This window comes from Mrakia frigida, assembly GCF_051309035.1.
Source record: "Mrakia frigida strain ATCC 22029 unplaced genomic scaffold BDY24scaffold_7, whole genome shotgun sequence".
NCBI lineage: Eukaryota > Fungi > Basidiomycota > Tremellomycetes > Cystofilobasidiales > Mrakiaceae > Mrakia > Mrakia frigida.
This window is the reverse complement of record NW_027481274.1, coordinates 477,195-503,121: the sequence shown is the minus strand read 5'-3', so window position 1 is coordinate 503,121 and position 25,927 is coordinate 477,195. Positions and strand designations below refer to the sequence as shown.

General features: G+C 54.4%; 13 protein-coding genes across 13 annotated transcripts; 9 read left to right on the top strand and 4 right to left on the bottom strand.

Moving 5' to 3' along the window:
* Positions 1-2,689: 2,689 nt before the first annotated feature.
* BDY24DRAFT_381932 (uncharacterized protein) lies at positions 2,690-3,275 on the top strand. Its single transcript, XM_076639430.1, has 2 exons — positions 2,690-2,772; positions 2,855-3,275. The coding sequence occupies exons 1-2, from the start codon at positions 2,730-2,732 to the stop codon at positions 3,112-3,114; spliced, it is 303 nt and encodes a 100-aa protein (XP_076498865.1). The 5' UTR covers positions 2,690-2,729; the 3' UTR covers positions 3,115-3,275.
* On the top strand, positions 3,016-3,748 carry BDY24DRAFT_267482 (uncharacterized protein). The gene has a single exon (XM_076636889.1). It carries the CDS (start codon positions 3,104-3,106, stop codon positions 3,683-3,685), a length of 582 nt encoding a protein of 193 aa, XP_076498864.1. The 5' UTR covers positions 3,016-3,103; the 3' UTR covers positions 3,686-3,748.
* Positions 3,749-4,123: 375 nt separating this feature from the next.
* BDY24DRAFT_381927 (uncharacterized protein) lies at positions 4,124-6,214 on the top strand. Its single transcript, XM_076639429.1, has 5 exons — positions 4,124-4,485; positions 4,650-4,811; positions 4,903-5,198; positions 5,368-5,477; positions 5,587-6,214. The coding sequence occupies exons 1-5, from the start codon at positions 4,149-4,151 to the stop codon at positions 6,038-6,040; spliced, it is 1,359 nt and encodes a 452-aa protein (XP_076498863.1). The 5' UTR covers positions 4,124-4,148; the 3' UTR covers positions 6,041-6,214.
* Positions 6,215-6,271: 57 nt separating this feature from the next.
* Positions 6,272-7,378, top strand: BDY24DRAFT_381924 (uncharacterized protein). Its single transcript, XM_076639428.1, has one exon. The coding sequence runs from the start codon at positions 6,654-6,656 to the stop codon at positions 7,236-7,238; it is 585 nt and encodes a 194-aa protein (XP_076498862.1). The 5' UTR covers positions 6,272-6,653; the 3' UTR covers positions 7,239-7,378.
* Positions 7,244-7,782, bottom strand: BDY24DRAFT_331473 (cyclin PHO80-like protein; the record flags this gene model as incomplete). The annotated part of the gene is made up of 2 exons (XM_076637130.1): positions 7,244-7,377; positions 7,554-7,782. Coding segments are annotated over 2 exons (363 nt in total), but the record flags the coding sequence as incomplete, so codon positions are not given.
* A 1,616-nt stretch (positions 7,783-9,398) lies between these two features.
* BDY24DRAFT_381919 (uncharacterized protein) lies at positions 9,399-11,080 on the bottom strand. The gene is made up of 6 exons (XM_076639427.1): positions 10,890-11,080; positions 10,680-10,796; positions 10,510-10,580; positions 10,363-10,436; positions 10,146-10,260; positions 9,399-9,955 (listed from the first exon to the last, which is right to left on the bottom strand). The coding sequence occupies exons 2-6, from the start codon at positions 10,755-10,757 to the stop codon at positions 9,715-9,717; spliced, it is 579 nt and encodes a 192-aa protein (XP_076498860.1). The 5' UTR covers positions 10,758-10,796; positions 10,890-11,080; the 3' UTR covers positions 9,399-9,714.
* On the top strand, positions 11,079-15,073 carry ELP2 (Elongator subunit ELP2). Its single transcript, XM_076644451.1, has 13 exons — positions 11,079-11,235; positions 11,343-11,507; positions 11,629-11,806; positions 11,874-11,957; positions 12,036-12,106; positions 12,197-12,579; positions 12,707-13,195; positions 13,332-13,678; positions 13,764-13,915; positions 14,001-14,241; positions 14,323-14,581; positions 14,676-14,783; positions 14,860-15,073. Exons 1-13 carry the CDS (start codon positions 11,101-11,103, stop codon positions 14,996-14,998), a joined length of 2,751 nt encoding a protein of 916 aa, XP_076498859.1. The 5' UTR covers positions 11,079-11,100; the 3' UTR covers positions 14,999-15,073.
* Positions 15,074-15,857: 784 nt separating this feature from the next.
* Positions 15,858-16,443, bottom strand: BDY24DRAFT_381916 (uncharacterized protein). The gene is made up of 2 exons (XM_076639426.1): positions 16,365-16,443; positions 15,858-16,285 (listed from the first exon to the last, which is right to left on the bottom strand). Exons 1-2 carry the CDS (start codon positions 16,405-16,407, stop codon positions 15,903-15,905), a joined length of 426 nt encoding a protein of 141 aa, XP_076498858.1. The 5' UTR covers positions 16,408-16,443; the 3' UTR covers positions 15,858-15,902.
* Positions 16,444-16,703: 260 nt separating this feature from the next.
* On the top strand, positions 16,704-18,019 carry BDY24DRAFT_381912 (histone-fold-containing protein). The gene is made up of 6 exons (XM_076639425.1): positions 16,704-16,797; positions 16,945-17,067; positions 17,281-17,296; positions 17,384-17,518; positions 17,624-17,644; positions 17,737-18,019. The coding sequence occupies exons 1-6, from the start codon at positions 16,732-16,734 to the stop codon at positions 17,874-17,876; spliced, it is 501 nt and encodes a 166-aa protein (XP_076498857.1). The 5' UTR covers positions 16,704-16,731; the 3' UTR covers positions 17,877-18,019.
* A 317-nt stretch (positions 18,020-18,336) lies between these two features.
* RMD5 (ubiquitin-protein ligase RMD5) lies at positions 18,337-20,488 on the top strand. Its single transcript, XM_076639424.1, has 8 exons — positions 18,337-18,715; positions 18,816-18,869; positions 18,976-19,229; positions 19,321-19,804; positions 19,901-20,052; positions 20,130-20,143; positions 20,223-20,239; positions 20,312-20,488. The coding sequence occupies exons 1-8, from the start codon at positions 18,443-18,445 to the stop codon at positions 20,348-20,350; spliced, it is 1,287 nt and encodes a 428-aa protein (XP_076498856.1). The 5' UTR covers positions 18,337-18,442; the 3' UTR covers positions 20,351-20,488.
* Positions 20,489-21,201: 713 nt separating this feature from the next.
* On the top strand, positions 21,202-21,844 carry BDY24DRAFT_267371 (uncharacterized protein). The gene is made up of 4 exons (XM_076636888.1): positions 21,202-21,275; positions 21,374-21,396; positions 21,466-21,755; positions 21,843-21,844. The coding sequence occupies exons 1-3, from the start codon at positions 21,235-21,237 to the stop codon at positions 21,618-21,620; spliced, it is 219 nt and encodes a 72-aa protein (XP_076498855.1). The 5' UTR covers positions 21,202-21,234; the 3' UTR covers positions 21,621-21,755; positions 21,843-21,844.
* BDY24DRAFT_381905 (kinase-like domain-containing protein) lies at positions 21,374-23,342 on the top strand. The gene is made up of 10 exons (XM_076639423.1): positions 21,374-21,396; positions 21,466-21,693; positions 21,761-21,769; positions 21,843-22,097; positions 22,163-22,174; positions 22,248-22,381; positions 22,450-22,501; positions 22,571-22,787; positions 22,875-22,933; positions 23,009-23,342. The coding sequence occupies exons 2-10, from the start codon at positions 21,686-21,688 to the stop codon at positions 23,082-23,084; spliced, it is 822 nt and encodes a 273-aa protein (XP_076498854.1). The 5' UTR covers positions 21,374-21,396; positions 21,466-21,685; the 3' UTR covers positions 23,085-23,342.
* Positions 23,343-24,178: 836 nt separating this feature from the next.
* Positions 24,179-25,924, bottom strand: BDY24DRAFT_381899 (flavoprotein-like protein). The gene is made up of 8 exons (XM_076639422.1): positions 25,818-25,924; positions 25,585-25,679; positions 25,465-25,504; positions 25,139-25,318; positions 24,907-24,998; positions 24,759-24,826; positions 24,582-24,666; positions 24,179-24,473 (listed from the first exon to the last, which is right to left on the bottom strand). Exons 1-8 carry the CDS (start codon positions 25,834-25,836, stop codon positions 24,435-24,437), a joined length of 618 nt encoding a protein of 205 aa, XP_076498853.1. The 5' UTR covers positions 25,837-25,924; the 3' UTR covers positions 24,179-24,434.
* Positions 25,925-25,927: the final 3 nt, after the last annotated feature.

The following is a 25,927-nucleotide window of genomic DNA, read 5'->3' as shown; positions in this document are numbered from 1 at the left end:
AGGTTGTCGAGTGGTTGAGGGAGGGTGGTGGGGGGACTGAAGAGAGAGGGAAGTGAGAGTCAGCTTCGACAGCTCTTCAGCCATTAAATTGTCTGAGCTCACCTTCAGACTCCCTTCCCTTCTTGACCATTAACTCCCTGACTTCCCTCTCGTCCTCCTCGCTCAATCCCTTCTCAGCCAAGAACCGTTCCAGGATCAACTCAGCTCGAGTCGAAGTTGAGGACGAGTTCGAGGTCGAGGAAGCTCCAGGTTGGAGCGAGCTCAAAGTCTGGGATCGAGACATAGCCCTCGGAGGAGGTGGTGGAGGAGGACCCATAGGCTGCTTGGCGTAGCGAGGTTGAGAGACCTGGGAGGAGGGAGCCATCTGCACGAGCGCGTGAGCGTGGGTGGAGGAGGGAGCGAGGGCGGAGATCCATTTTGACGAGTTTGGGTTGGGGAGAGGAGGGAGAGAGGAGAGGTTGCTGGATGCGGAGGAGCGAGTGAGCTGTATGCGCGTGGGAGAGAGAAGAAGAAGAGTCAGCTCGAGTTGAATGGAAAGGGAGCTCGAGAAGGGAGGGAAGGCAAGAGGGAGAGAGAGGTCAAAGGGAAGGAGAGGGAAGGAGGGAGGGAGGGACTGACTCCTGCAGAACGATTTCCTTCCACTTCTCGACCTTTTCCCTTCCAAGAAGAGGGAGCCTGCTGCTGATCCATATCCTCGTCCGAATCTCCCAACTCAATAGGCTGACTCTCGTCTCCATCCTCCTCCTCCTCTTCCTCCTCGTCCTCGTCGGATTCGTCTTTGGGCGGCGGAGGAGGAGCAGCTCGAGATCTGAACGGGGAAGAGACAAAGTTGTAGAGGTTTCTGAAGGAAGAGGAGGAGGCGAGGGTGGGCTGCAAGATAAGAACGGACGGACGAGGAGGGTTAGCGAAGGAAGGAAGAGGGAAGGAAGGAAGGAGGGGAGAAGGGAAGAGAAAGCTCACGAGAGGGTCGATGGCAGCTTTGGGCTTGGATGACTTCCGACTATACGGAGAGTTGTGATCCCTTCTCTGCTTACGAGCAGAGGTCCGATCCGGAGTGTTCATCCTAACGAGGGAAGAGAAAGAGTGGTTGTCGAACGGTTGCGCGATGGATTTGGTTGGAGGGCAAAGGAGAGGAGAGCAACAGCGTCGAGGAGGTTTCGAGTTCGACTGCGTTGTCCGACCTCATTCTTCGACATCTTCGGTAGGTTTAACAGTTTTGGAGGAAGAAAGGAAAGATGAGGAGGTGAACGATCTTGAAGATCGTCGTAAAAAAAGGAAGCGAGGCGAAGGAGGGAGAGGGACGCGACCGCTCTCCTTTCTTTCAAAGACCTCGTCGACGCGAGAGAAAGCTATATCGCGAAGGAAACATCATCAACAACTATGTAAGACACCCCTCTTCAGGGGTCAATGCACCAAGACGCGTGGACCAGCATCAACCTCGGTTCCAAGCTCGTCTTCCCTCCTCTCAACCAACAACCCTGAACGCGTCTCCCTGCCTCCCCTCCTTCCCCTCCTCCGACGCAGCCCCCAAGTGTCGAGAATCCTCCTTCAAAGCGACCTTGATCTTGTCGTCTTCGTCCTTCACCAACTGCTCCCCCCAGAAGGAGAGCTCGAACGAACGTCCTGAATCGACGTCGGTCTCGGGCGGTAAGACGCAGAGCTCCGTCTAAGCTCGTCAAAGTAGAGGCCGGGTCCTTGTTGAACTCGATGGAGGAGATAGGTTAGGGAAGAACCCCTCGGTTGTTGAGGGTAGGACAGAAGGGGATCCCCAGGACGAAGGGCGACAACGATCTACAAGGACGCGCTACTGACCCGGGGAGAGGCGACGAGATTCAGATCGAAGATGGAGGCGAGCTTCAAGAGCTGGATATATAGGAAGAAGAAGAAGAAGAAGAAGAAGAAGAAGAAGATTTGATCAGCTAACAGCTCGAAAAGAGGGAGAGAGAGAGAAGAGAGGTAGAGAGCGATGACTTCGAACTCACCTTTGACACGAACTCCTCAAGAAGCTCCCTCTCGAGCGTTGAGTCTCGTGGTCCATTCCAGACTTCTGCAAGATCGTAATACCTCCACTCCGAATCATGCCAACAGCAACAATCCCGCCAGTAGGGACAATCAACCCCACAGGCGTGCTCGTAGAGAAACTCCGGTTGTTGACAGTGACACCTCCCGACCCTGTCTTCGTCGAAGTCCGAGATGAAGGTAAGCGAGGATCTCGTCGACGAGATCCATGGATAGGGAGCGAATGGTGGCTCGACGAGTGGAGGGAGGGGTGAAGACGAGGGTGGAGGAGCGAGCTCGAAGATGGAGGAGGGAGAAGAAGAGTCGAGCTGGTTCGCTTGCTTCGTAGGCTTCGAGGGCTGCAAGAGAAACAAAGATAGCGAGGTCAGCGAGATAAATTACTGAGGTTAAGAGAGAAACCGGAGGCCTACCGAGGAGAAGAGGAATCGTCTCGACTGAAGAAAGAGAGGGAAGGGAGGGAGATGGTGAGCTCGACGGTCCCTCTGCTCTTCTCCGTCCTCCCCTTGACTCACTTTCGATTCCCCATGCTACGGAAACGGAAGAACCGTTGGACATGAGTAGGAGAGAGAAAAGAAGAAGAGATAAAGTGGAGTGGGAAGCGATGCTGGTCGTTGAAAGAGCAGAGAAAAGAGGAAAGGAAAGGTCGAAGCTCATTTCGCGCTCGACGGTCACGATCTCTCTTCTTCCCCTTCCCTCCTTCCTCCAGAACGATGTCTCTGGGTTCTACAGTCTCGTTCGTTTGGGGTGTACAGAGTGAGTTATTCTTATCTCTATCGTCGCTTTCATCTTCTTTGTCTCTTGTACTGACCTCCTGCCTTCCTCCCTTCTCTTCCAGTCGAGACCGTTCCTCTCCTCCTCGGTTCGTCCCTTCTCCTACTCCTTCTCCCTCTTGTTACAGCGCTTTCTGAACTTCATCATCTGCCTTACAGGCTCCCAATGCTACGAATCCTACCATCAAGCCGAGATCTTCTTCGCTCTTCTCTCCCTCCGAATCCGAACGAACACCCTTCGACTCGAGCTCAACTCCTCCTCCTCCCTCCTCCCTCGACCATCCCTCGCCTCCCTCCCTCCCGAAGTCACCGACATGATCCTTGACGAGCTCTTCGGGACTCTCTACTCGGATCGAAGGAGAGATTTGATCGAGATGCTGGGAAGCTGTTGCTGCTCCTTCGAGAGGAAGAGAGCCCGAGGGAGTCAAGACGAGGGAGAGCACGAGTGCGGGATCGACTGCTCCTCCTGGAACGACTGCTGCTCTCGAGCGAAATTTCATTCCTCGCCTGGATGGATCTCAAGTGACGAGCACGACTGCCATGGAAACAGTGAGGCCAGAAGGGACTTGTGGAACGATTATGGAGGCGGAACTCCTGTACTCGAGGTGAGCAACCTCTGCGTCCCTTCTGTTACGACTGTTCCATCCTTGCTGACATTTTCAACTTGTTTAGCTCGCCGGAATCGTTCGAATCTTCCGCCTCAACCTTATCAGTCTCCCTTCGTTCGCCGACGTCTCTTATCGAGGGCCAACCCTCCCTCTTTCGGTCGTTGGCCTTCCTGCCGCTTCGCCCTTGCCGCCTCCGCCTCACAGTTCCGACGGCCACGTCCCGGTCGCCTGCGCCCAGCTCCATCAGTCCTATATGGAGATCGAGGTCGAGATCGAGGTCGAGGATGAAACAGAAACGACCGCCGTCAGCTCGGTCCCCTCCTTTCGAACTCTTTCGCTCGAGCAGAGGAAGAGGTTCAGCCGGTTCCTCCGAGTCACCCGACTCACCCAAGCCGAAACCAGGAAAGTAGAGACTAGTAGGAAGCTTCTGAGACGTGGTGAGGAGTCGGAGATGGAGTTTGGAGATGAGAAAGGAGGGATCCAGGACGGTGCGGACGCGTCGAGGCATGACGGTTCGAGCGTTCAGCCTTCCCTTTTGCTTGTTCATCGAAGTTGGAGTTTTTCTTATTAGCCTCGTAGTTTGTGCTAGCGATATGTTCTACATCTTCTCTCTCTGATCAGACAGCTAGTCTTTGGGGAGAAGGCGGATCGAGCGACGGCTTTTCGACGCACTGAGCTCTGGTCGGATCCTTTCCATGCATGTCTCCGGTTTCAAAATCAGGAACCTGTAATCCACTTTGAACGCTCTTCCATGCCGGTGAGACTCAAACCCAAAGAAATTCATCCGACGCGTCGTTGGGTTACTGACCCGTCTCGTAAAAAAGAACCGAAGCTCAACTCCTTCTCTTTCCTCCTCCTCAAACCGCCATCCGTCCGAGGCCCTCCAACTTTCCTTTCAGCAATGTCTACAACCACCGAACCCTCTTCCTCCGCCTCCACCTCAGCAGGACCTACTCTCCCTCCTCAGAAATCCGTCGAGGACCACTTCGCGGATGCTCCCCTCTTCATGACCTCCCTTCCAGAGGAGGAGGGCGACAACGATGCCATCTCTGCTCTGCAGGCTCTCGTTTTCGACGAAACTCCAGATGGTCAGTACAAACACCATCTTCTACTCCTCATCCTACGGCTTGAAAGTAGACTTTTTGAGGCGGGGAAGGAAGGAGAAGGGAAAACCGTCGAAGGCGAGCTGACCGATTTCTCCTTCCTTCCTTCCTTTCCCTCCTCCCTCTCTCCTCCCTTTTCCGGTTCTCAGAGGTCGCTCGAAACTTCAAGAACCAAGGAAACGAGTACTACGCTGGTCGTAGATTCCGTGAAGCTCAAGGGTTCTACACTCAGGCTATCGATGCGAAACCTCTAGATAACGATCTGCTCGAGGTTTTGCTCGTCAACCGAGCCGCTTGCAACCTCGCTCTGGGTTTGTCCTCCTCCCTCCTCGTCCTGCGTTGCTCTCGCACTTCAAAAAAAAAACTTAACTCCCATGTCTTCTATCTCTCTCTTTCTCGTAGAAAACAACCGACAAGTCCTCCTCGATTGCGCCCAAGCCCTGAGCCTGAACCCTCTCTCGGTCAAAGCTCACTACCGAACGTCGCTCGCTCAGCTCGCTCTCGCTCACTACGAGGAAGCGATCGTCTCGTGCGATCGAGCGTTGGCTCTTCCTGGGCAAGCGGGGGCGAGGAGTCATACGCTGGTGAGGGAGAAGGCGGTGGAGCGGTGGGAGAAGCTGAAGAAGAAGGAAGGCGAGACGAAGGAGAGGGAGAGGAGGAAGGGAGAGGAGGCGAAGGCTTTGGAGAAGGCTTTGAGGGTGAGTTTGAAGGTTCTTTTTGGGGTTCTGGGGAGTGGGAAGGAACGGAGGGGAGGTGGTGGGAAGTTGTAGAAAGGAGAAGGGCGTGGAGAGAGAGAGCTTGAACGAGCAGAAACGTCGAAACCTGACGCGTCGTTCCTTTTTCCTTTTCCTCTTCCTCCCTCTCAAGTTCCGAGGCATCATCATCAAGAAATCCTCTTCCCCACCTGACAACCCCCATCCTCTCCACTTTGACCCCGAAACCCGACCGGAAAACTCGCTCGATTCCATCGTTCCTCTGTTCGTTTCCCTTCCTCTCCCTAGCTTTTCCTTCTTCTCTCAACCTGACCCTCCCTCTTTTCTCTCTTTTCCCACCTTTTCATTATCATTATTGTTATTCTTCTTTCAGCTGGCCTCTCGAACTCTCCTCCCTCTGGCTCCCTCCGCCACCCCAAACCCCCCTCATCCTCCCAACGTTCCTCCTCTACCCTTCGCACCAAACCTCGGACCTCCTCTCCCACCTCCCTTCCACCACTCCTCTCCTCCAAGCCCTCTCCCCTCTCTTCCCTCCGCTCTCCCCTCCGCCCGAATGGGATTCCAAAGGCGAGTTTACCATTAAGAACATTGCAGTTTACGTTGAAACGAGTCAAGGGAGGTTGTTGAAGATTCCCGTGGGTCCGAAGAAGGGGTTCACGATGGAGGATGTGTTTCAGGCGGGGAGGAAGGATGCAGCGGAGAACGGGGGGGAGAGGGATGGGGTGGTGGTGAGGGATGGGGTGGTGAGTTTGGTGGTGGTGACGAAGGGGGAAGGGGAGGAGAAGTGGGTCGGGGAGATGAAGAGGAGGAGGGAGGGGAGGCAGTAGGGCTTGGTCTAGATCCGATGTTAATTAATTCGAGATCTTGCTGCAAGGGAGTTCAGTTTCCTTGAGCTAATACATACGAACTTCCGAGGACTACTCGCCTGCTTTTCCTTCAAGAAACGACAAAGAAACCGAAAACTCGTTCGTCCGTTCGAGACGCGTCCCTCTCCCTCTCCTCTCTCTCCTCCCACTCCCTCTCTCTTCCCCAATCTCAAGCCAGCAAAAAAGCGAAAAGCGAGAAGAAATGCATAGAATCCGAACCGATTCCAAAAAAGAGAGAGAACCTTGCTTTGAGTTAATGTTAAGGTGATGAAAGGTTTTGAAGAGGAGCCGGAAAGACGAAAGGCGTAGATAAGGGATGTGAGAAAAAAGCCTAGAGAACCCCATGATGGGAGGGAGAGAGAAAAGGAGGAAGAGAAAAGAAAGTTTCCTTTGACGAAAAGAGGAACGGATAGAGTTAAGGGTATAGACAGGGGTTGGAGAGAAGAGGAACGAAATGGGGAGAGTGGAGAGAGAGGAGAGAGAGAGAGAGGGAGAGCGGAAACGAGGTGGGAACGCCAACGAAGTCGACGAGAGAGACGAAAAGAGGGTACGATAAAGGTGAGAATCTAAGAAGATGAGGGATGTGGATCGAGAAGAAGAAGAAAAGGGGATCCCGATGCGAGAAAACGATGCGAACGAGTTGAAGCCTAGCCGAGACCGAGTTGAAGAGAGGGGATCTGATCCGACGTGCGCTCACGACGACGTCGTTGGTGTAGAGCTCGAGTTGGTGGTGCTGCTGCTGCTGCTAGGCGACGAAGGTCTCGAGGCTTCTACTCCGTCCATGGCTGTTTCAAAGAACCGAACCCCAAAAGCGGAAGAAAAAAAGTTCAGTCTTCCGGTCGCGTCGAGACGAGCCGAACTCGAAAGGACGTGTAGAAAAAAACAAAACTCACGAGATCCCTCCCCTCCTCCTCCTCCACCGTTCTTCTCCAACCCCAACACCCCATTCTCCTTCCGTCGATCCTCCTCCTCCTCCTCCTGCTGCTCAGCCCCTACTCTCTCCACCCCATCCATCTTCCCTTCGCCTCCAACCGTCTCTCCCTCTCCCTCCTGCTCCTGCTCCTGCTCCTCTCTAGCCTTCCTCCTCCTCCCCTCCACGAGCTTCTCAATCGCCTCCCCTCCAGCCACGGCGCCACCCTCCGAGTACAGCAGGAGCTGATCCCCGTAGCGCTGCATCTCCTCGAGCGGGATGACGAGTCGGAAGTCGTTGAGGAGGAGGAACTGGAGTTCGAGTTGGTTGAGTTCGGATTGAGGGAGGCCGCCGACTTTGGCGTAGCGCGAGTTGGTGTAGAAGACGTCTGGGTGAGGGTGAAGGGAGAGGTTTGGGGGAGGAGAGGGAGGAGGAGAGGGAGAGGGAGAGGGAGAGGGAGAGAGAGAGTCAGCACGTCCGAGAAGCGGGAAACGAAACGACGTTCGCCTCGCCTCCCTCCTTCCTCCTCCCAAAAACAAATAGAAGGATTTCCCTCAAACTCACCACTAAAAAACTTGCTCGCCACCGTCACGCCCGCAATCACCAACCTATGGACGTTGAAACTATCGATCGCGAACGTCCGTCCGGCCACCTCCAAGCTCAACCGACTCATCCGATCAAAGTAGACGAGCAAGCTCAGAAACACCTCGTTGCTCGCTGGACAGTACTTCAGGATCCTTAACAGATAGACCTCGATGGAGATTCCGGGGATGTTCCGAGCGTGGAAGCAGAGGGAGGAGGAGGGCGATTGGAAGGCTGAGAGGGAGGCGGCGAGGAGAGGGTGGGAGGGCGTGACCATGAGAGCTGGGGTGGGTGCGGGAGAGGGTAAGGGAGAGGAGTGGGAGTGGGAGTGGGAGTGGAGGGTGGTGGTTGAGGTTGAAGGGGAGGAGGGAGGAGGAGGAGGGTTCGAAGCGGGTTGAGGGAGAGGTTCAGATGAGGAGGAGGAGGAGGAGGTTGGTGGGTTGGGAGATGTTGAGGACGTGGTGCTTGTTGTTGTGGTTGAAGGGACGGCGAAAAGAGGTGTGGAAGGAGAAGCTACTGCTGGTGCTGGAGGTGCTGCCGACGTTGAAGTTGACGTTGAGGTCGACGTCGAAGAACGTGTTCGGTCTTGACCTTCCTCGTTCTCCTTCTCGTTCTCCTCCTTCCCATCTCCTCCTCCCGTTGTCGCTCTCGGCGAATTCTGCTGCTCCATCTCCACCTCCTCCTCACTCTTCTCTACTCCCTCTCCCTCGTTCCTCGTTCCTCCCTCAGCGCTCTTCCCTTCCCCTCCTCCTTCGTTCGTCGTCGTCGGCGGCGGCGTTTGTTCCTCCTCGCTGCTCCCTCCTCCTCCTCCTTCGCCCTCGCTGCTCCTGAGCGCATCGTTCGCTGTCGCTATCTGTTGCAGCAAGCTCGCGAGGAGTTTGACGAGTTCTTGAGGTGGGAATTTCGCGAGATCTAATCTCGGGAGAGGAGGAGCGGCGTTCGTCGTATTCGGAGTTGAGGTGTTGGAGGAGGAAGGGGAAGGGGTCGGTTCGAGGAGGGTGGTGGTGGTGGTGGAACAAGAAGGGAAGGTGGGATCCGATGGTGCTGTAGAGGAGGGATCTGAAATGGTTGTGATCGAAGAGGAGGAGGAGGAGTCGGGTTGCTGCTGGGAGCAGGAGGAGGTTGAGGAAGGAGGTGGTGAAGCTGCGCGACGAGATGAGGTCGTTTCCACTCCTTCCGATGGAGAATGAACGGATTTCCTAGACGACGAGGGCGAAGTAGGAGGATCCGAGACGATCGAAGAAGCGTTCGAAGTCGTGGTCGAAGTGGAAGTGGAAGGAGACGAGGAATCAGGAGTGTCTCCTCCTCCTCCCTCCTCCCTCTCCTCCTCCCCTCTCGTTCCACTCGTTCTCCTCCCCCCTGCTCCTCCTGTAGAGGAGTTGCTCCTAGCAGAGGCATCTACCGTAGAGGACCTCCTCTTGATCGGAGCCGAGGAGGATAACGAAGAGTCGACAACCGATGGTCGTCCAGCTGTCCAATTCGAAGTCGAGGAAGACGAGGCTGCTGTTGGACCTCCTTGCATGGACGACGACGACGACGACGACGAGGAAGGCGTCCGAAGCGAATGATGGATATCAGGTGGACTAGGGCGGAGGAGGTGAGAGTCGGTCGCTAACATAACGAAGAAAGAAAGAAAGGCAAGGGGAGAAAGGGGTGGGAAGGGAGTTGAGAGGGAAGGAGGAGGAGGTCGGGCCTGGAGCGAACGTGGGAGGACGAAGGGGGAGATTCGATACGATTTTATTTTGTCTCAAAGGATGGGAAAACCTGAGCAGTCAAGCAGAGAGCAGAGAGGGATGTACGTATACAAAAAGGAGTAAACAAAAGAGCAGCCCGCAAAAAGGAGGGAGAGAAAGTCGGGAACCAAACAAAAACGAAACGAGATCTCCGTCGTCGAGACGCGTCTTCGAGAGTCCTTGCTTCTTGGTTCTCCTCCAGCTGAATCGTGAGCTATCATCAAGAGGAACAGACGACTACGCCACCCTGCAAACCCACCCTCGTCCGATCTCTACCCCTTTCCCACGAAAAAGAAGAGACGAAACGAGCAACGCGCATTGGACCCTGAAAGCGCGACTCTTCCCGTCTTCCATCTTCCTCTTCCCTCCCTGCCCTCCCCCTCCCTCTCTCTACTCCTCTCGTCCACCCATCACTCATCCCCTTTGACCAACACATCCAGAACCTCGTTCTCCAACTCGGTTTCCGTCTCACCGAACCTCTGAGGGAGGATCACCTTCGGCGACGACGACGTCGTTGAAGACGAGGAGTTGGACTTTGATGAGTGAACGGAGGGAGCGTGATCTTGAGTGAGATAGGATCCGGAAGTGGTGAGGGTGATGGTGGTGTTGGTGGGAGGGTGGAGGTCGAGTTGACGTTGGTCGGAGATCCATCTGAGGAGGAGAGAGGGAGGGCCGGGAGACGACGAGGGAGAGAGAAGGTCAGCGAGTTTAGTCGCTTAGCCTGGTAGGGACTACTCGTGTGTATGACTATCTACGTCTCATGAAGACTACTCCCCGAGAATTGACCCCAACGAGCTCTAGCCTCCCGCCCTCGCGCTCGTTCGTTCTTCGTCCAACTCACCTCTTGATCTCCTCCTCCGACCCCACACTCCCCTCCCTCGCAAGCTGAGCACTAGCCTGCTTCCTCTCCTCGTTCCAAATCCGCTTCTGCTTGTACTCGTAGCGCTGGAGTTTATCTGTAATCGACCAGAAAAAAAAAAAGAGCAAAAGGAGAAAAAGAGTCAGGATCTGGTCCTGTCTCTCTTCCGTTGGAGGTCGAAGGTAGAGATGGGAGACTTATTCAGCTCGTATCACCAGCCCACTCATCCCCGCTCCAGAAACGAGGAACGCTTTGCCTGCGAGGGTTTGACGACTACACAACGTACACGCAAGAACGAAAGGGAGGTGAGCTCGAACGGTCAAGTTTAAGGACGTTTGGAACGAACCGGAAGAGAGGCCAAGTCTGGTGCAACACTGCACAGACACCGGTTGCTACGAGGGAGTAGATGATCATTCCCTTTCGAATCCCAAATCAAACGAGCAAGGGGTGGTCAGCGAGAAAGAGAGAAAAGGGAAGGACGTCGTCGAAGCTCGCCTCTGGAATTCCGGAGCTGACCTCTAATCCTCCTTGAGTTTGAGCGCGAAGAGCTTCATCGGCGGATTCGGAACGAGCTTTACGTTGCATGATGGTCATGATGATGAGCTAGTCGAGGTGGTCGGGGGTGGAGGAGGACTGGAGAGAGGGGAGGAAGGGAAGGAAGGGGAAGATGGTGAGCTCGGAGGTCGAGTGCGGTCGTCCTCCTCCTTCAGCAGCGAGTAGGCTCACGTTCAAAGAGACAAAGTGCGTCCAAAGAGATAGCTGAGAGATGCTTCCTTGAAAAATGAGCTTCTTGGTGGTCGTTAGAGAGTTTGAGGCTAGGGAGGGATCGAAATCGAAAGGCAAGAAAGAGAGAGCTCGGGGCCAGAAAGTCGGTGAGCTTTCAGTTTCGTTGAGCTCTCCTCCCTTCTCTTCCAACGACCGCCCTTGAACCTAGAGAATGGTTTCTTCCGCTACTTCGGTGTACATCGCCACCTCCGCCAATCGATACTCTCACTGTTCCTCCATCTCTCCTGATGGGAAGGGACTCGTAGCGTTCGGAGCAGGAAGGGGAATCGCTCTTTGGGATTCAAAGGTCAGCTCGACCCTCTTTCTCTTCCCTACTTTGGCTCATTTCCTCGCACTCTCGTCGCTTCTTCGCCATGAAGCTGACTCTCTGCCCTTCCCTGGATCAATCTGTAGAACTCGAAACAAGAGCTCGTTCATCAAATCCTCCCAGGCCACACCGCTGAGGTCGTTTCGGTCTCCTTCCTTCCTTTCGCCAACGACAAAGGAGACCTCGCCTTCGTATCAGGAGACGCTGCTGGAAAGGTCATCTTGTGGAAGAGGAATGGATATAAGGGACAGGTGAGTAGTTCTGTCTCTTTCAAGTTTGAATCAAGCTCAAAAACAAGCAGAGAAGGAGGAGTTGAAGTTGAAGCTCACCTTTTTCTCCTCCCCTCCCCTCCCTTTCCTTTTTGAACGTCAGTGGACCCTCTCCTCCCCTCTCCCAGGTCACTCAGCTTCAGTAACTTCAATCTGCGCACTCTCGAACGTTGGATGGATCTCTTCTTCAGGCTCGTCTTCCTCGACGGCGGCTATGGTCCTCACTGCTTCGTCGGATTGCAAGATTCTCGTTTGGATCGTTGAGCTCGGAGCCAAGGATGGTCAGTCCCTTCCTTGTCTTCTCACAGAGCTTGTTTCGCTGACTTCGAGTCTTTTGGGTGTCAACAGTCGATCCCAAGCTGCTTCAAACTATTTCCACGGGCGGAAAGATCCCTCTAGCTCTCGCGGTGTCGACTTTCCCTGGATCAGACGGTGAGCTCGATTTCTCCTTCCTTCCCTCCCGTTCTCCTTTCCTCCTGTAGCTGACCTTCCCGCCCTATCCAAACTTAGTTCCTGTTCTCTCTCTCGCTACGACCGATCGGAAAATCCAGATCTTCACATTCCAAACCGAGTCCTCCGAGGTGAGCTTCTCCCTCCCTCCGTTCTTCGACGCGCCTCGAACTCGGCTCACCCGCCTTCCTTCCGTCTTTCCCTTCGTTTTCTCGAACCAGTTCGCCTACTCCCTCTCCCTCGAAGGTCACCTCGACTGGGTCCGAGCTCTCGATTTCTCTCCCTCCCCTCCTCCTTCGTCCTCAACCTCAACCTCCTCGTCCTCTTCCTCGCCCGACCTCCTCCTCGCCTCCGGATCCCAAGACGGCTACATCCGACTCTGGTCTCTCATCCCTCTCGCACCTGAAGCTACCAAGGAGGACTCTCCTGTCGCATCAGGATCAGGAGGAGAGGTGCTGGACGACGAGATGATGGATGAGTTTGAGAGGAAGATCGCGAAAGGAGGAGGAGAGGAGGAGGATAGCGGGGAAGGAGCGGGTGGGAATGGGGTGGGGCAAGTTAGCATGAAGGCCTTTACGTTGGGGGTTAGGCAGAGGGATGGGAGGTGAGTTTGCTTTCGCTGCTTTGAGGGATTCGAGAGCGGGACGACGACGCGTCGCGAAACGGTTTCCATTTGATCGAAACGCTAACTCCTTCTTTTTCGATCGCTCTCTTCTTTCCTTTTCTTGCAGCACCTCAAACTTCTCCCTCTCTTTCTCCGCTCTCCTCCAGGGCCACGACAACTGGGTCACCTCCCTGCATTTCTCTCCTCCCTCCCCTTCCACCTCCCTCCAACTCCTCTCCTCCTCAGCCGACAACTCCCTCATCATCTGGGCTCCCCCACCACCCTCTCTCCTCCCCACCACCTCCACCTCGACAACCACCTCAGCGTCCGCTACGTCCTCAGCAATCTGGTACGCCCAAGGTCGATACGGTCAAGTCTCCGTCAAAGGACTTGGGTTCTTCGGGGCTCTCTGGGGAGCTTCTCTTTCTGCGGAGGGTATTGAGATCAAGAGGGATGTTCTGGGAAGTGGATGGGCTGGAGGATGGAACGTTTGGAAGGAGGGAGAGACGGAGGGGGAGATGTGGACAGATGGGAAGGGGCCGACGGGGCATTTTGGAGGGGTTAGGGGAGTTGCTTGGGGTGGGAGGGAGGGAAGGGAGTGGGTCGGGAGTGTTAGGTGCGTTCTTTTCGCCCGCATGTTCCTTTCGAGATGCAGCTCTAGAACGAAGCGAAGCGACGACGCGTCGAAACTCGAAATTCGAAAGCTGACGCTGCTTTCTTCCCTTCGCCTCTCTACCTTGTCATCGTTGCAGCTCTGACGAAACCACTCGAGTCCACGCTCCTTGGACTCGTCCTATCAAATCCGAGATGGTCACCACCTGGGCTGAGATCGCTCGTCCTCAAATCCACGGATACCCTCTCACCTGCCTTGCTACCCTTCCTCCCTCGCAGCGGTTCGTTTCTGGAGCCGACGAGAAGGTCGTCCGAGTCTTCGAGGAGACGACTGGGTTCGTGGACTCGCTGGAAGGGTTGGGAGCTGCTGTTCACACGTCGTCGGGAGACGAGGACGAGGCGGAGGGGAGCGGGACGGGAAGGAAGAGAGCGATTGGAGCGAGTCTGCCTCCGCTTGGGCTGAGTAATAAGATGCTCATGACCGAGGGTAAGTTCTTTAACCTCTCGCTAATTTTCATTTCGTGTCTCGAGAGGTCGAACTGACGCGTTGCTTTCCTGATTCGTTCGAACAGATCCTGACGATCAAGACACCTCGGGAGACGCTGGATTCAACTACACTCAGTTCTCGATTTCGCAGGCTATGACCTCTCCTCCGACGGAAAACACTCTCTCGACTTCGACGTATTGGCCAGAACTCGAGAAGCTCTACGGGCACGGATACGAGGTTCGTCGCGTCTCCCTGGCATCTCTTCCTCACTTCTTCCTCCTCTTCTTCGCTCCGCTGACAGTTATCTCGTCCGTCCTTACAGCTCTACGCTCTCACATCCTCCCACGACTCCACCCTCATTGCCACCTCCTGTAAATCCACCAACGCTCTCCACGCCGTCGTTCGACTCTACTCGACCAAGACGTGGAAACCTCTGCTCAACACGCTCGGAGGTCACTCGTTAACGGTCACGAGGATCGCGTTCAGCATGGACGATCGATTCATTGTTACGGTCGGAAGAGATCGAGGATGGGGAGTCTACGAGAGGGATGTCGAGGGAGAAGGTGAGTTTCGAACAGAGTTGCGTCTTGTTTCCGTTCGAGCTCCAGCTGATCGTCTCTGTTGCCTTCCACCCTTTTTCGCAGGCTACCACACTCTGGCCTTCAACCCGAAACCTCACGCTCGAATCATCTGGGACGTTTCCTTCTCCCCTCTCTTCCCTTCTCCCTCCTCTCCCTCCTCGTTTGACGACATGGTCTTCGCCACCGCCTCGAGGGACAAGACCGTCAAGATCTGGCTGCGTCCGAACCTCGAGGAATCAGCTATGTGGGCTCCTGTCAAGATCCTGAAGTTTGACGAGGGAGTGACGAGCTGTGATTTCTATCCTGCTCTGCTCGATGGTCGGTGAGTTTTTGCTCTCGTTCTTTCTCCAGTCTTTCGAACCTCCCACGAGGGATTGTGAGCTCATTTCTTTCTTTGATTCGTTTCGGTTGCTTAGGCTCGTTCTCGCCATCGGACTGGGAAGCGGTCCCATCAAGATCTACACCTGCTCGTCGCCTTCGACCGACGCGTCGAAATGGGATCTCGTTCTTTCGTTGGATTCGTCGTGAGTCCGCTTTTCCTGCCTCTCGACCCTCAGTCCTTTCCTCACCTCTGACTACTCACGTTTTGTGTCTCTGTAGCGTCGCCCACCTGGAAGCCGTTACGCGTCTAGCCTTCCAGCCTCCTCCGAAGGACGGTCGAGCGAAGGGAGACGCGATTAGGCTCGCAAGTGGGAGCGATGATAGGAGTCTGAGGGTGTTTGAGTTGAGGATAGATTAGACTGGATGCAGTTATTGATGTGATGGTGTCTCGACGCTCTCGGCGGTCACTTTGAAGGACCGTTTCAGCGAAGAAGTCAGCGAAGAAGAGACGCGTCGTGGCTGCTCGAGCCTTCCTCTATCTGAGACCACATCTCCCAGCAAAAGTCGTTTTGTAGAGGAGTCTGCATACATCCAAAGCCTATCAAGAACACCACACCCTATGGAGCAACAGAATCGACGGCTCATCCTTCGCGATCTCCTGCGACGCGCCGACCTCCTCGTTCCCTAACTTCCTGCCCTCTCCGACCTGCTTCGAGTCGTCCTCCTCGACTGGTCCCTTCATTGCAATCAGGTCCTTCTCGAAATGGGCTGGTTCGAGTCTTGTAACTCTGAGGAAGCGGCTGAAGCTCTTGCTCTGTTTGAGAGAAAGAGCTCGAAAGGAGGGGAGGGAGATGACGGCGGTCTTCTGTGGATCCTCCTCCTCCTGGACCTCGATATGGGACTGGTGGAGCTGGGCACAGAAAGGCGTGACGTATCCGTGAGAAGGGTGAAGTGAAGGGGATGCCGATGGAGCAGCAGGGAGGCCAACGACCGAAAGAGGGAGGTTTGGGCCTCGATGGAAGACGTCGTCGCACGTAGGGAGAGTGATGAGGTTGAGGTGGAAAAGATGAAGAGTACGCGATAGCTAAGAAGATAAAAACACAAAGACGCAAAGCAAAGGGTGAGCCCAGTGTCGCAGAGGGAGACAGCGGAAAGGTCAGTTGCTCACCTCCTTCGGCGGGCTGCCGTTTCCTCGATCGTCCCAGAATTGCAACCTAGAGTTGATGACTGTAGTGCAATCGTGTTCTCTGTGCCAGATCGTATCAGGAGGACCTTCCATCTGAGAACAGCAGTCAGGCCAGCGGGAGCAGTCGATTCCGCACTCATGCTCTCCCTCGTCTTGATTCCCTCCGGCGGCGCTCTTCCTCTCGAAGGAGCAGCAGCATGTTCCCAACCTCTTGATCAAAGCAGTCCTTCGATCCGAGTAGAGAGTCCCGAAGAGCTCGTCGAGGATCATGTCGGTGACTTCGGGAGGGAGGGAGGCGAGGGATGGAGGAGGGAGGAGGGAGGAGGAGGAGTTGAGCTCGAGTCGAAGGGTGTTCGTTCGGATTCGGAGGGAGAGGAGAGCGAAGAAGATCTCGGCTTGATGGTAGGATTCGTAGCATTGGGAGCCTGTAAGGCAGGGGATGAAGTTCAGAAAGCGCTGTAACAAGAGGGAGAAGGAGTAGGAGAAGGGATGAACCGAGGAGGAGAGGAACCGTCTCGACTGGAAGAGAAGGGAGGAAGGCAGGAGGTCAGTACGAGAGATATAGAGAAGAAAGTGACGGCGTAAAGGTAGTGCTGACCTTGTACACCCCAAACGAACGAGACTGTAGAACCCAGAGACATCGTTCTGGAGGAAGGAGGGAAGGGGAAGAAGAGAGAGTGTGACCGTCGAGAGCGAAATGAGCTTCGACCTTTCCTTTCCTCTTTTCACTTTCGCCGCCATATCATCCCCCGAAGCGGAAACTTTTCTCTTCTATCGCATTATTATGTCTGTCGGCTCTTCCGTTCTGCAACTTGAGGAATTTCAGGGAGTCTTATTTTGAGGGAAGGAAGGGAGCCGACGGGAGCTCGTCCGAAATTCGAGACGGTCGGGTTGACTTTGAGCTCGACCTTTCTACTCTTTTGCCTCCATCACCGATCATCTCTTCTATCTAAATCTTACTCCAAATGGCACCCTCTCCAACCTTCAACTCTTCAGGACCTCTGGTTCAGCCAGATATGGCTCTCGACGACGTGAGCCTTCGATCTTCCTCTCCTCCAAGCTCATCGCCGCTGACCTCGCTCCTTCACCTTCCTCTCCTTCCTCCATCCCTTCTGCTACGTCCATCTCTACCTCTCCCTCCCTGCATCCTTTCTGCTACGCTTCCAATCTACATCCAGTTCCTCGAGAGCTTCTGGACTTCTCGAATGGAGCTGGCAGAGTCTGAGGATCCCGATTTCAAGCATCACGTTCTACCGCTGGCCAGGATCAAAAAAGTCATGAAGAGCGATGAAGATGTTCAGGTCAGCTCTCTCATCGATGAAGGACGGCGTAGGGAGACGGGGAAGGCAGGAGAGGCAGTAGCGGTGAGGGAGAAGCGAGACTCGACGTCCTCTATGGCTGATCAAGGGCTTCAGACTCCCTCTTCCTCTCCGTCGTTCTTCACCATCCCTTCCATCCCTTCCCCATCCATCTTCATTCGCTGACCCTTATCTCTCACTCTCTTCTGCCCACAGATGATCTCTGCAGAAGGCGAGTTCTCGTTCCACAGGGAGAGGAGTGTGAAGGAAGAAAAAAAAAAAACCACAATCTAATCTGACTGGTTTTGTTGTTTGGCAGCTCCCATCATCTTCTCTCGAGCTTGCGAGCTCTTCATCTCGGAGCTCACCTGTCGATCCTACCTCGTCGCAGAGGCAGCGAAGCGTAAGACTCTTCAACGAGCTGATGTTGGAAAAGCTACTGCTGGCTCAGATCGTGAGCTCAACCCTTCCCTCCTTCCCTCCCTCTTCTCCCCTCCCTTCCTTCTCTTCTCAAGCTGACCGAGACTTCTTCTTCTACTTCATCAATCTCCTCTATCAGAGTTCGACTTCCTACTCGATTGTACGTCGCTGTGTCTTCCTCGATCCGTCCCAACGATGGCAAACGAGACACGCTGACCTTCTCCTCCCTCGGTCCCCTTCGTTCTCCCTCAGGCGATGTCGCTGGAACTGGAGGTTTCGCAGGAGGGAAGGCTGCTCCTCCTACTGGTGTTGATGGAGGGGAGAAGTCGAAGGGACCGAAGAAGGGGAAGAAGAGAAAGTCGAGCGGAGGAAACGGAGAGGACGACGATTGAGTTGAGATTCGACGAGGGTCGGCGACGACCAAAACCAACGATTTGCCGTTCGACTCTGTGTACTCTCACCTTACCAATACGTCAGTGTATGTACTTTAGTCTCTACGAACCACGATCTCGATGATCTATGACTCTCCATTTTCAAGGGAGCGAACAGTAGTCTAAGGGGTTCCATTCCAGAAGAAGTTGTTTTTGTAACACTGATGCCTTCTGAACCCTTGACGTGCGTGCTTGAAGATGCTCCAGAAGCTGGAAGGTTGGTGAAGTCGGAAATCGATCGAGGTGAGATGGAGGGCCGTTCGGGTTGGTCTAGTGGAGATCTAGAGAGAGAGGGATCAAGGAGGGAAGGGAGAGGGAGGAGAGGTACCTCAGATGGGGACGATCAGCGAGCTCAGCGAGGTTCATTCCCTTGTCAGCTTCGACACCTCGGTGTATAGATGCTTCTCAAAGGCGGAGTTGAAGGGATTTGGGAAGACTTGCTGTAGAATCGGCATGGTCGTTTGACAAAGAAGACCTCGAACTCAACTCAGTTCCCTCCCAACTTCGACCCTCCCTCCCGCCTCGCTATGGAACCCATCTTCAAGGAACTCACCAAACTCGAATCCCTCTCTGTCCCATCTTCCTCTTCCTCGTCTTCTTCATCCAACAAGAAATCGAAAACCTCCTCCTCGTCTTCAACTTCCGCTCCTGCTCTGAGCGTCACTCTCGACTCTCTTATCTCCTCCCTCGTCAAAGCTCAAGCCAAAGCGTCCTCGACTTCAACTTCGCAAGAGGAGTTGCAGTCGATATGGGCTGGTTTGGAGAAGGAGATTGGAGGGTCCAAGGAGAAGATCGATGAGGTGAGTGCGAGCAGAAGAGCGAGGGGACACAGACGGGTGGACCCGAGGAGGGAAGGTGAATGTCTCGAGCTCATTTCTTCTTGCTGTTTCTTCCTTTCAGGCTATCAAGACGTGGCATAAGGCTATAGGAAGAGTAGCTTCAGCAGTAGAGAAGGTTCGTACGCTCTCATTATGGACTCTCAGGCAAACGCTCTCTTGCGAGCGAGCTCAAGCTGACCTCGACTCATCCTCCTCCCTTCCCTCTCTCCCTCTCTCTTCAGGCCCTTCCTCCTCCCATACCCATCGCTTCTCCGCTCTACTTCACCTCACTCGAAGCTACGGCCGCCTTGGATCGAGCCGTCATCTCAGCTCTCGTCCGAATGGGAGAGACCGGCACCGTCGAAGCTCTCTCGAGGAACAGTCACACCACCGACGGCTCGACGACTCCTCTACCAGAAGCAGAGATCGCTAAAGCTCAGATGCTACATTCCATCATCAACTCGATGAAAGCGGGAGATCTACAACCTGCTCTTCAGTCAGTCTAATCTCTCTTCTTCAGCCCTTCTATCCCTCGCCATCTCCCGAGCTCGAAGCTGACCTCTCCCTCTTCTTCCCTCTCCTCAAAGATGGATCAACCAGCACGGCTCTCACCTCCTCCCCAACCGCACTTCAACCACCCCACCCTCTCCTCTCCCCTTCTACATCCACCGCTCCATCTTTCTCAACCTCCTCCTCTCTCCCTCCCAGCCCTCCTCCTCCCGCACCTCCTCCATCCCGCCTCCGATCCTCTACGCCCAAACCCACTTCCCTCCCTTCACCCCTCACCACCTATCCACCATCTCCCGCTTGCTAACAGCAACCCTCTACCTCCCAGCAACCAAACTCGCTTCCTCCCCTTACGCCGACTTTCTCGACGAAAACTTGCATCAGAAGCTGTTGATCCCGATGTTCGAGAAAGAGTTCTGTGTCTGGGCGGGATGGCCGGAGAAGGAGGTGCTGGGTGTGGCGGTCGGGGTGGGAGCGAATGGAGCGGTGGCGAGGATTGAGAAGGGACGGAAGGTGATGAAGGAGAGGGTGGGGGAGGGATGGAAGATGGGCGGGGAACTGCCGGTGAGTTTGGAACGACGCGTCGTCTCTTTGGTTCCCGTGTCTCCCTCTTCGAAGGAAACTGAACTTGATCATTTCCTCGTTTGGCGTTCGGTGTAGATGGAAATCCCTCTCCCACCCTCCTTAAGGTTCCACTCGATCTTCGCCTGCCCTGTGTCGAAGATCCTGGCGACGCCTTCCAACCCGCCGATGATGCTCGTGTGCGGACATGCCGTCGCGAAGGAGAGTTTTGCGAAGCTTGGGAAGGGCATGTGAGTGTCCTCTTTTACGCTCTATATCTTCGCACTCTTCCAATGAGCTGACTCTGATGCCTTGTTTTCCCTTCAAGACGGACGGTGAAATGTGAGTTCTCTCGTTCTCGTCTCTCGTCTCTCTTTCGCATCGACTGACCACAACCCGTTTGCTTGTTTCGCTTTTTCAGGTCCATACTGCCCAGTGGTGAGTACTCGACTCTGCTGAGCTTCGTTTCGTCTTTCTCGAGCTGACCTCTCGGGCTTCTTCTTCGCTCAGGAAACCCCCGTCGCGTCCGCTCTCGAGCTTCATTTTTGAGAACCTCACCCTTTCGTCTTCCCTTTCTCCTCTCGGTTCGTTCTGCTACCTATTGACGCCTTATATACGACCCCTTGCTTTTACCTTTGACGCTTTTTCTTGTACGCTTTCGGCTAGTCTATGAATCTGAACCCCTTCTCTTCTCTTTCTGACTCGTTCCTTTAGTTCGAGTACCGACACCTTCTGCAGTCGCTTGAAACTGCACTTTTCTTTCAACATCCTACACCGGGACTCTCTCCTCATCTTTTCTCTGTCGATCCACTCACAACCACACAGCTTCGACGCGCCTTTGACGACGCGCTCGACCCTTCGGTCTCATCCTTCCCACGTACGTTTGCTTGTCCTCCTTTTCCAATCCCTACCATCTGCTGAGCCGCTCCCTCGCTCTCTTTCTTTTCTCTCTCTTTCATCTTCAAAGCAGACGATCATCGATCAACACTCCAGCTCCGCCCTTCGACCTTTCCCCCTTTCTCCTCTTTCCGCCTCCCTTTGTTCTTTCTTGCAGGTTCCTCCCGACGACCACGATCCCTTTGTCTCCAACCACCCCCGAATCAAAAGAACTCAGTTCCCTCCTCTCTCTGCCCTCCTCTTGGGGGCTTGGTTCGAACGCTTTTACTCTCTTCGCAACTTCAACCAAACCCCCTCCCTCCTCCCTTCACATCCGTTCCGAGCTCGCCACCACCCTCCCAATGGCCTTCTTCCGCTCCAACTCAACTCCCAACCTCGTTGATCTTCGCCGTCCTCCTCCGGGATCTCGAAGGCCCTCGCTCGAGAGGTTGAGGTCCAGTGAGAGTGTCGTTCGAGGAGGAGGAGGGAGGGGAAGAGGATCGGCGAGTACTCCTCCGGTTTCGAGTGGATTTGGGAGCCCTCCTCCGACGGCGGTGATGGAGATTAGGGTTGGGGAGTATAAGTTCAGGACTGATCAGTGAGTTCTAACAGCGTTCTTTGTCTGGGGGAAGAGGAGGAAGAAGGGAGGGAGGAGAGAGTGTTGAGCTCACCTCCGTTCTTGTTTGGCGAACGAAGGAAGCTCGGAAGCGGTTCTTTTGGTGAGCTTGTCTTTTTCTTTCTTTCTTTCTCGTGCCAACGGGGGAGCTCATCTTCCCGTTTTAATACAGGTACGGTCTTTGCTGGAGTTGAGAATCGGACGGGGAGACAGGTGGCGATCAAGATTGAACCGTTGAGTGAACCTCTCTCTCTTTCGTTTCGTTTCGTTTCGCCTGCCTTCGAGAGGAGCTGGCTGAACTTTGACGGTTTGGTTTGTGTAGAGTGAGTCGAGGACCAGGGATTCTCGTTCATGAAGCCAATGTGATCTTGAATCTAGCTGGAGGGGAAGGAATGCCTCGGTTCGTACGAGGCCGAAACGATGAGCTCGTCGAGGCTGACCTTTTCCCTTCTCCTTTCCTCTGTCAGTTACCTCGCGTTCGTCCCTCTCAACTCTAACCCACCTGAGTCCAGCACCAAAGCTGACCTCGATCTCTATCTTTCCTTGCAGCTGGGCCGTCGTGACGCTTCCCATCTCTGCACCCCGCTCTCGACCTCCCTCCCTCGTCACCTCGCCTCGTTCGACTCCTCCTACCAGTCCAACGTTGACCGACTACTCGGTGATGGTCACGGATCGGCTGGGACCTAATCTCGAGACCATCTTTGCTAAGAAGGGGAGGAGGTTCAGGCTGGAGACTTTGCTGGGAATTGCCGTTCAGTTGGTGGAACGCGTCGAGTTTATTCATTCCAGAGGGTATCTGCATCGGTGAGCTTGAGAGACGACCCTACGAGTTCGACAGTATGGCTGAAATCTTGTCTTTTGTGTCATAGGGACCTGAAACCGTGAGTTCGTAGCTTCAGAATCTTCAGAGAGAGGGAGAGAGAGCGACGATCTGACGTCTCTTCACGTCGGCAGGGACAACGTCGTGATTGGACTGGCCGCTCGAGACGTAGGGAAACTCTTCATCGTCGACTTTGGTTTCGCCGAAGCTTTCAAGAACGGTGGAGTTCACATCCGACCTCGAGAAGGAGGTGCTTTGATCGGAACTCGTGAGCTTCGTGTTCCTCCTCGTCGCGTCGAAGTCTCTCGAGCTCATCATCTCTTTCCTTCCCAACAGAGATGTTCATGTCCCGAGCTGCTTCACAGGGACTTCAGTCGTCTCGGAGAGAGTACGTCTATGACTCCACCGCTCTCACTCGAGTCGCTTCTCGAAGCTGATCCTTTCGCTCGATTCGTAGCGACCTCGAATCCCTCGGCTACATCCTCCTCTCCTTCACAGGTCCTCTTCCCTGGTCGCTTCTGGCTCGTCAAATGGACATGCAGTACATCCAAGGAGGGTGTAGGATCACTCCTGTCGTGACGGATTTGTTGAGGAGGATCGAGGCTGCGAAGGATGGATATTTGAGAAGCGCTTCGGTGAGACGGACGGGGGATGCTAGGAGGGGGGATGAAGCTGTGAGTATGACGAAAAATATGCTTGGAACAGATGCTTCGAATGTAGCTGACCTTGAGGGCTCTCGATACCTCCCTCGTTTGTCTCAGATCGCTTCCTACTTTCGACGCGTAGCGTCTCTGGCTTTCGAGGAACGTCCTGATTACTCGTCAGTCTTCTCTCCTCGTCTCTCCTTCATCTATTCGTTCGTAACCGTACTTACGAAACCTTCTTCCGCTGTCAGTGCTCTTCGAAACATCTTCAACCGCTGTCGAGACGCCAACGGATTCCGTCGAAGTTCGAGGATCGAATTCACTTGACGAACTCCACGCCCTCACCTGACCTCAAACTGCGTGCCTAGACTCTTAATTATACCCCTAGATAGCTTTCATCCACCCTCATCTGCTCTCGTTCCAGCTAGTCCCTCCCTGTCCCTCCCTCCGCCCTTGCTTTTGCGCTTCGCTTCCAAACGGAGTCGCGTCGTCGAGTTCTTGATTTGCACACACGTCCTTGGGGGTTCGTTCTTTTTACGGTTCCCGGGGTTGGGATCCATGATAATGATAACGACAAATTTTGACGAGTACGAGCCTGGGCTTGAGGAGAGGCAGAAAAAAAAGACGGACGTGAATTAAACGAAACTCGAACCTCTTTCTTTCACCCTTCTGCCTTCCAACTCTCACCTTCGACAACCTCTCACAACCCATGTCGGACTCACACCTCCGGACTCCTTAGACGAATAGATAGCCTCGAGAGTACGGACACATAATGGTGAGACGACATAAGATAGATCTAGCAAGGAGACGCGATTAATCAGAGATACGGAATAGAGAAAAGCAAGGCGAAGTCGAACCAACCGCAACGTCCAATCTGAGGGAAATATGGATATCTAAGCCTTGAGATCGGATCCGTCTCCTCCACAGCACATCGAGAAGATTCCTCCGCTCTTCTTCTTGGGAGCCGAAGGAGGAGCAGCAGCGACGGGCTTCGAGGTAGCAGCCGCAGGAGCAGGCGTGGAAGCGACGGGAGCGGGAGCAGTAGTGGTCGAAGAGGGGACGGTGTAGCCTTGGAGAAAGAGAAAGACGAAGGAGGGAAAAGAGGTCAGACGAGGAAGGAGGGAGAGGAGGGACAAAAAGAAAGACGCGAGCTCACCAGCTTCCTTGGTTCCGTTCTCCTTGGTTGGGACGACGGGAGTACCGAGAGACTCAGGTTCCGACTTTGCGTTGACGGCTCCAACGACCTCGGGGACAGAACTGTTGGAAGGAAGAGGAAGAAAGAGGCAAGAAGGTCAGGATGGGCGAGTCGAACAACGCGTCGAATCGAGCGCCTTTGTTCCCGGGCCCAGTTGAAGAGAGAGAGAGAGAGCCCAACAAGTTACACAGCGAAGGATACAGTCTTGAGCGGTGGAGGAGGGTAGTTGAGAGAAAGAGAAGGGGCATCTAGAAGACTAACGCCTACTAAAGACTGAAATCGACCCTCCTGCCCTCTTCCTCCTCTGCCCTCACCAGCATTTCAAAGGTCGAAGCGGCGTGGGTAGAGAAGGTGGAAACGTAAAAGGAAAGTCGTGAAAAAAAATGTCGGTGTGAAGTGAAAGGGATATGGAACAGTTGAAGAAGTGGGTGGAAGAGAGAGGGAGAGGGAGGGGTTGCGTTTCGAAGCAAAGAGCTCGAAACTTACGCGGCGTTCTTTCCCTTGAGGAAGGTGTTGACGATCTGGGGAACAGAACGAAACGATATACAAGACGGAGTGGGAGAGAAAGAGAAGAGGATCAGCGACGAGGAAAGAGGAACAAACCGCGACGAAAGAAGGGATGGACGAACGGTTCCGAAGTTTTCTCCCTGATATTCGGCGACAACCTTGTCGGAATCCAAGACGGGGAGAGTTCCCTTGCCTCCAGCGACGACGCTATTTGGAGAAGAAAGGTTAAGCAGGGAGTCAGCGTGGGCGACGAGAGAGAGAGAGAGACGACGCGTCGGATTCAAGAAGGGTGAACGCACGAAGCTCCCCAAGGAGATCCTCCGACGATGCTCTCCTCGTTGGAGATCTCAGACTTGGCGTATCCGATCTGAAGAGAAGAGAGGACGCAGGAAGGAAGGTCAACGAGAGAAGGTGGTCGGGGACGAGAGGAGATGAGGAGAGACAAACGGGAACGAAGATCACTCCGTGGTGAGCGAAGAAGGGAAGAGTAGTGAGAACGGTGGTTTCGTGTCCTCCGTGCTGTCCACCGGCAGAGGTAGCTGAGAGGAGAGACAAGCAGACAAAAGTCAGAGAGCGGAGACGAGCAAAGGGGTCGACGAAGGTTTCAATCCCTCCGCCCTTCGTTTGTTCTAGTTTGAAAGATGTTGCGGCGCGAGAAAGACAAGAAAAAAGAGCTCACCGATTCCTCCAAACTTTCCAATCAGTTTCCCACTCGCCCAGAGTCCACCAGTCCTATCGAAGAAGGTCGAGACCTGAGCAGGAGCTCGTCCGTATCGGGTTGGGAAACAGAAGATGAACCCGTCGAGCTCGGCAAGGAGATCGGGAGTGATGACGGGGTAAGCAGGCTTGGGAGCAGCGTCTGTGAAAGAGAGAAAGGGAAGTTCTGTCAGGACCGACGAGATGTGAACGAGGTGATTAGGAAGAAGAATCGAGGGCTCGGCTGCCTCGTCCCGTCTTCTTCCCTCTTCGACCAGATTTTCTCGAGGAGAAGGCAAGAAAACGTACACATCTTGGTGAGGACTTCCTGGGGGAGGGTCTCCTCGAACTGAAGAAGGAAGATTTTCCCGAGGCAGGAACGTCAGCTTTCGTTCCTTCGACCTTCCTCCCTCCCCACCTCGAACGAACCTGGTACATGATCGCCTCCGCTCCAGACTTCTGAACTCCCTTGAAGACAGCATCACTGAGAGTGTTCTGGTGACCCCAAGTGCTGTAGACGATGACTGCGAAAGAAGGAAGGTCGAAGGAAGGTCGAAGGAAGGAGGAAGGAGGGAGGGGAACAGGGAAGGGAGGAGATGGTGATCAGCTCGATCGATTCGGTCCCATCCCTCGCTCGTTCTCAAGAATGAGTTTAGACTCACCTCCAACTTTAGCAACCATTTTTCTTGAGCAAGGACGTGTTAGGTGGTAGGGGATGAGAGAGAGAGGGGGTGAGGTTGTTGTGGTTTGAAGCTAAACGGGAAGTTTCAGG

Coding starts and splice junctions, on each gene's coding strand:
- BDY24DRAFT_381932 (XM_076639430.1), top strand. CDS start 2,730: ATGTCTCTGGGTTCTACAGTCTCGTTCGTTTGGGGTGTACAGA. Junction 2,773..2,854: donor GTTCGTTTGGGGTGTACAGA/GTGAGTTATTCT, acceptor CTTCTCTTCCAG/TCGAGACCGTTCCTCTCCTC.
- BDY24DRAFT_381924 (XM_076639428.1), top strand. CDS start 6,654: ATGAGGGATGTGGATCGAGAAGAAGAAGAAAAGGGGATCCCGATGCGA.
- BDY24DRAFT_267482 (XM_076636889.1), top strand. CDS start 3,104: ATGATCCTTGACGAGCTCTTCGGGACTCTCTACTCGGATCGAAGGAGA.
- BDY24DRAFT_381899 (XM_076639422.1), bottom strand. Junction 25,319..25,464: donor GGAAGTCCTCACCAAGATGT/GTACGTTTTCTT, acceptor TCTCTTTCACAG/ACGCTGCTCCCAAGCCTGCT. Junction 24,474..24,581: donor AGGGAGAAAACTTCGGAACC/GTTCGTCCATCC, acceptor TCTGTTCCCCAG/ATCGTCAACACCTTCCTCAA.
- BDY24DRAFT_267371 (XM_076636888.1), top strand. CDS start 21,235: ATGGAGATTAGGGTTGGGGAGTATAAGTTCAGGACTGATCA. Junction 21,276..21,373: donor TATAAGTTCAGGACTGATCA/GTGAGTTCTAAC, acceptor TGGCGAACGAAG/GAAGCTCGGAAGCGGTTCTT. Junction 21,397..21,465: donor GCTCGGAAGCGGTTCTTTTG/GTGAGCTTGTCT, acceptor GTTTTAATACAG/GTACGGTCTTTGCTGGAGTT.
- BDY24DRAFT_381912 (XM_076639425.1), top strand. CDS start 16,732: ATGGCACCCTCTCCAACCTTCAACTCTTCAGGACCTCTGGTTCAGCCA. Junction 17,519..17,623: donor AGCTACTGCTGGCTCAGATC/GTGAGCTCAACC, acceptor CTCCTCTATCAG/AGTTCGACTTCCTACTCGAT. Junction 17,645..17,736: donor GTTCGACTTCCTACTCGATT/GTACGTCGCTGT, acceptor GTTCTCCCTCAG/GCGATGTCGCTGGAACTGGA.
- BDY24DRAFT_381916 (XM_076639426.1), bottom strand. CDS start 16,407: ATGTCTCTGGGTTCTACAGTCTCGTTCGTTTGGGGTGTACAAG. Junction 16,286..16,364: donor GTTCGTTTGGGGTGTACAAG/GTCAGCACTACC, acceptor CTTCTCTTCCAG/TCGAGACGGTTCCTCTCCTC.
- BDY24DRAFT_381927 (XM_076639429.1), top strand. CDS start 4,149: ATGCCGGTGAGACTCAAACCCAAAGAAATTCATCCGACGCGTCGTTGG. Junction 4,486..4,649: donor TTTCGACGAAACTCCAGATG/GTCAGTACAAAC, acceptor TCCGGTTCTCAG/AGGTCGCTCGAAACTTCAAG. Junction 5,199..5,367: donor CTTTGGAGAAGGCTTTGAGG/GTGAGTTTGAAG, acceptor CTCCCTCTCAAG/TTCCGAGGCATCATCATCAA.
- ELP2 (XM_076644451.1), top strand. CDS start 11,101: ATGGTTTCTTCCGCTACTTCGGTGTACATCGCCACCTCCGCCAATCGA. Junction 12,107..12,196: donor TCCAAACCGAGTCCTCCGAG/GTGAGCTTCTCC, acceptor TTCTCGAACCAG/TTCGCCTACTCCCTCTCCCT. Junction 13,196..13,331: donor GAGTGGGTCGGGAGTGTTAG/GTGCGTTCTTTT, acceptor TCATCGTTGCAG/CTCTGACGAAACCACTCGAG.
- RMD5 (XM_076639424.1), top strand. CDS start 18,443: ATGGAACCCATCTTCAAGGAACTCACCAAACTCGAATCCCTCTCTGTC. Junction 18,870..18,975: donor TAGCTTCAGCAGTAGAGAAG/GTTCGTACGCTC, acceptor CTCTCTCTTCAG/GCCCTTCCTCCTCCCATACC. Junction 19,230..19,320: donor GATCTACAACCTGCTCTTCA/GTCAGTCTAATC, acceptor CTCTCCTCAAAG/ATGGATCAACCAGCACGGCT.
- BDY24DRAFT_381905 (XM_076639423.1), top strand. Junction 22,502..22,570: donor CTTCAGTCGTCTCGGAGAGA/GTACGTCTATGA, acceptor CTCGATTCGTAG/CGACCTCGAATCCCTCGGCT. Junction 22,934..23,008: donor GAGGAACGTCCTGATTACTC/GTCAGTCTTCTC, acceptor TTCCGCTGTCAG/TGCTCTTCGAAACATCTTCA.
- BDY24DRAFT_381919 (XM_076639427.1), bottom strand. CDS start 10,757: ATGACCATCATGCAACGTAAAGCTCGTTCCGAATCCGCCGATGAAGCT. Junction 10,581..10,679: donor AAACTCAAGGAGGATTAGAG/GTCAGCTCCGGA, acceptor GGGATTCGAAAG/GGAATGATCATCTACTCCCT. Junction 9,956..10,145: donor TCGGAGGAGGAGATCAAGAG/GTGAGTTGGACG, acceptor TCTCCTCCTCAG/ATGGATCTCCGACCAACGTC.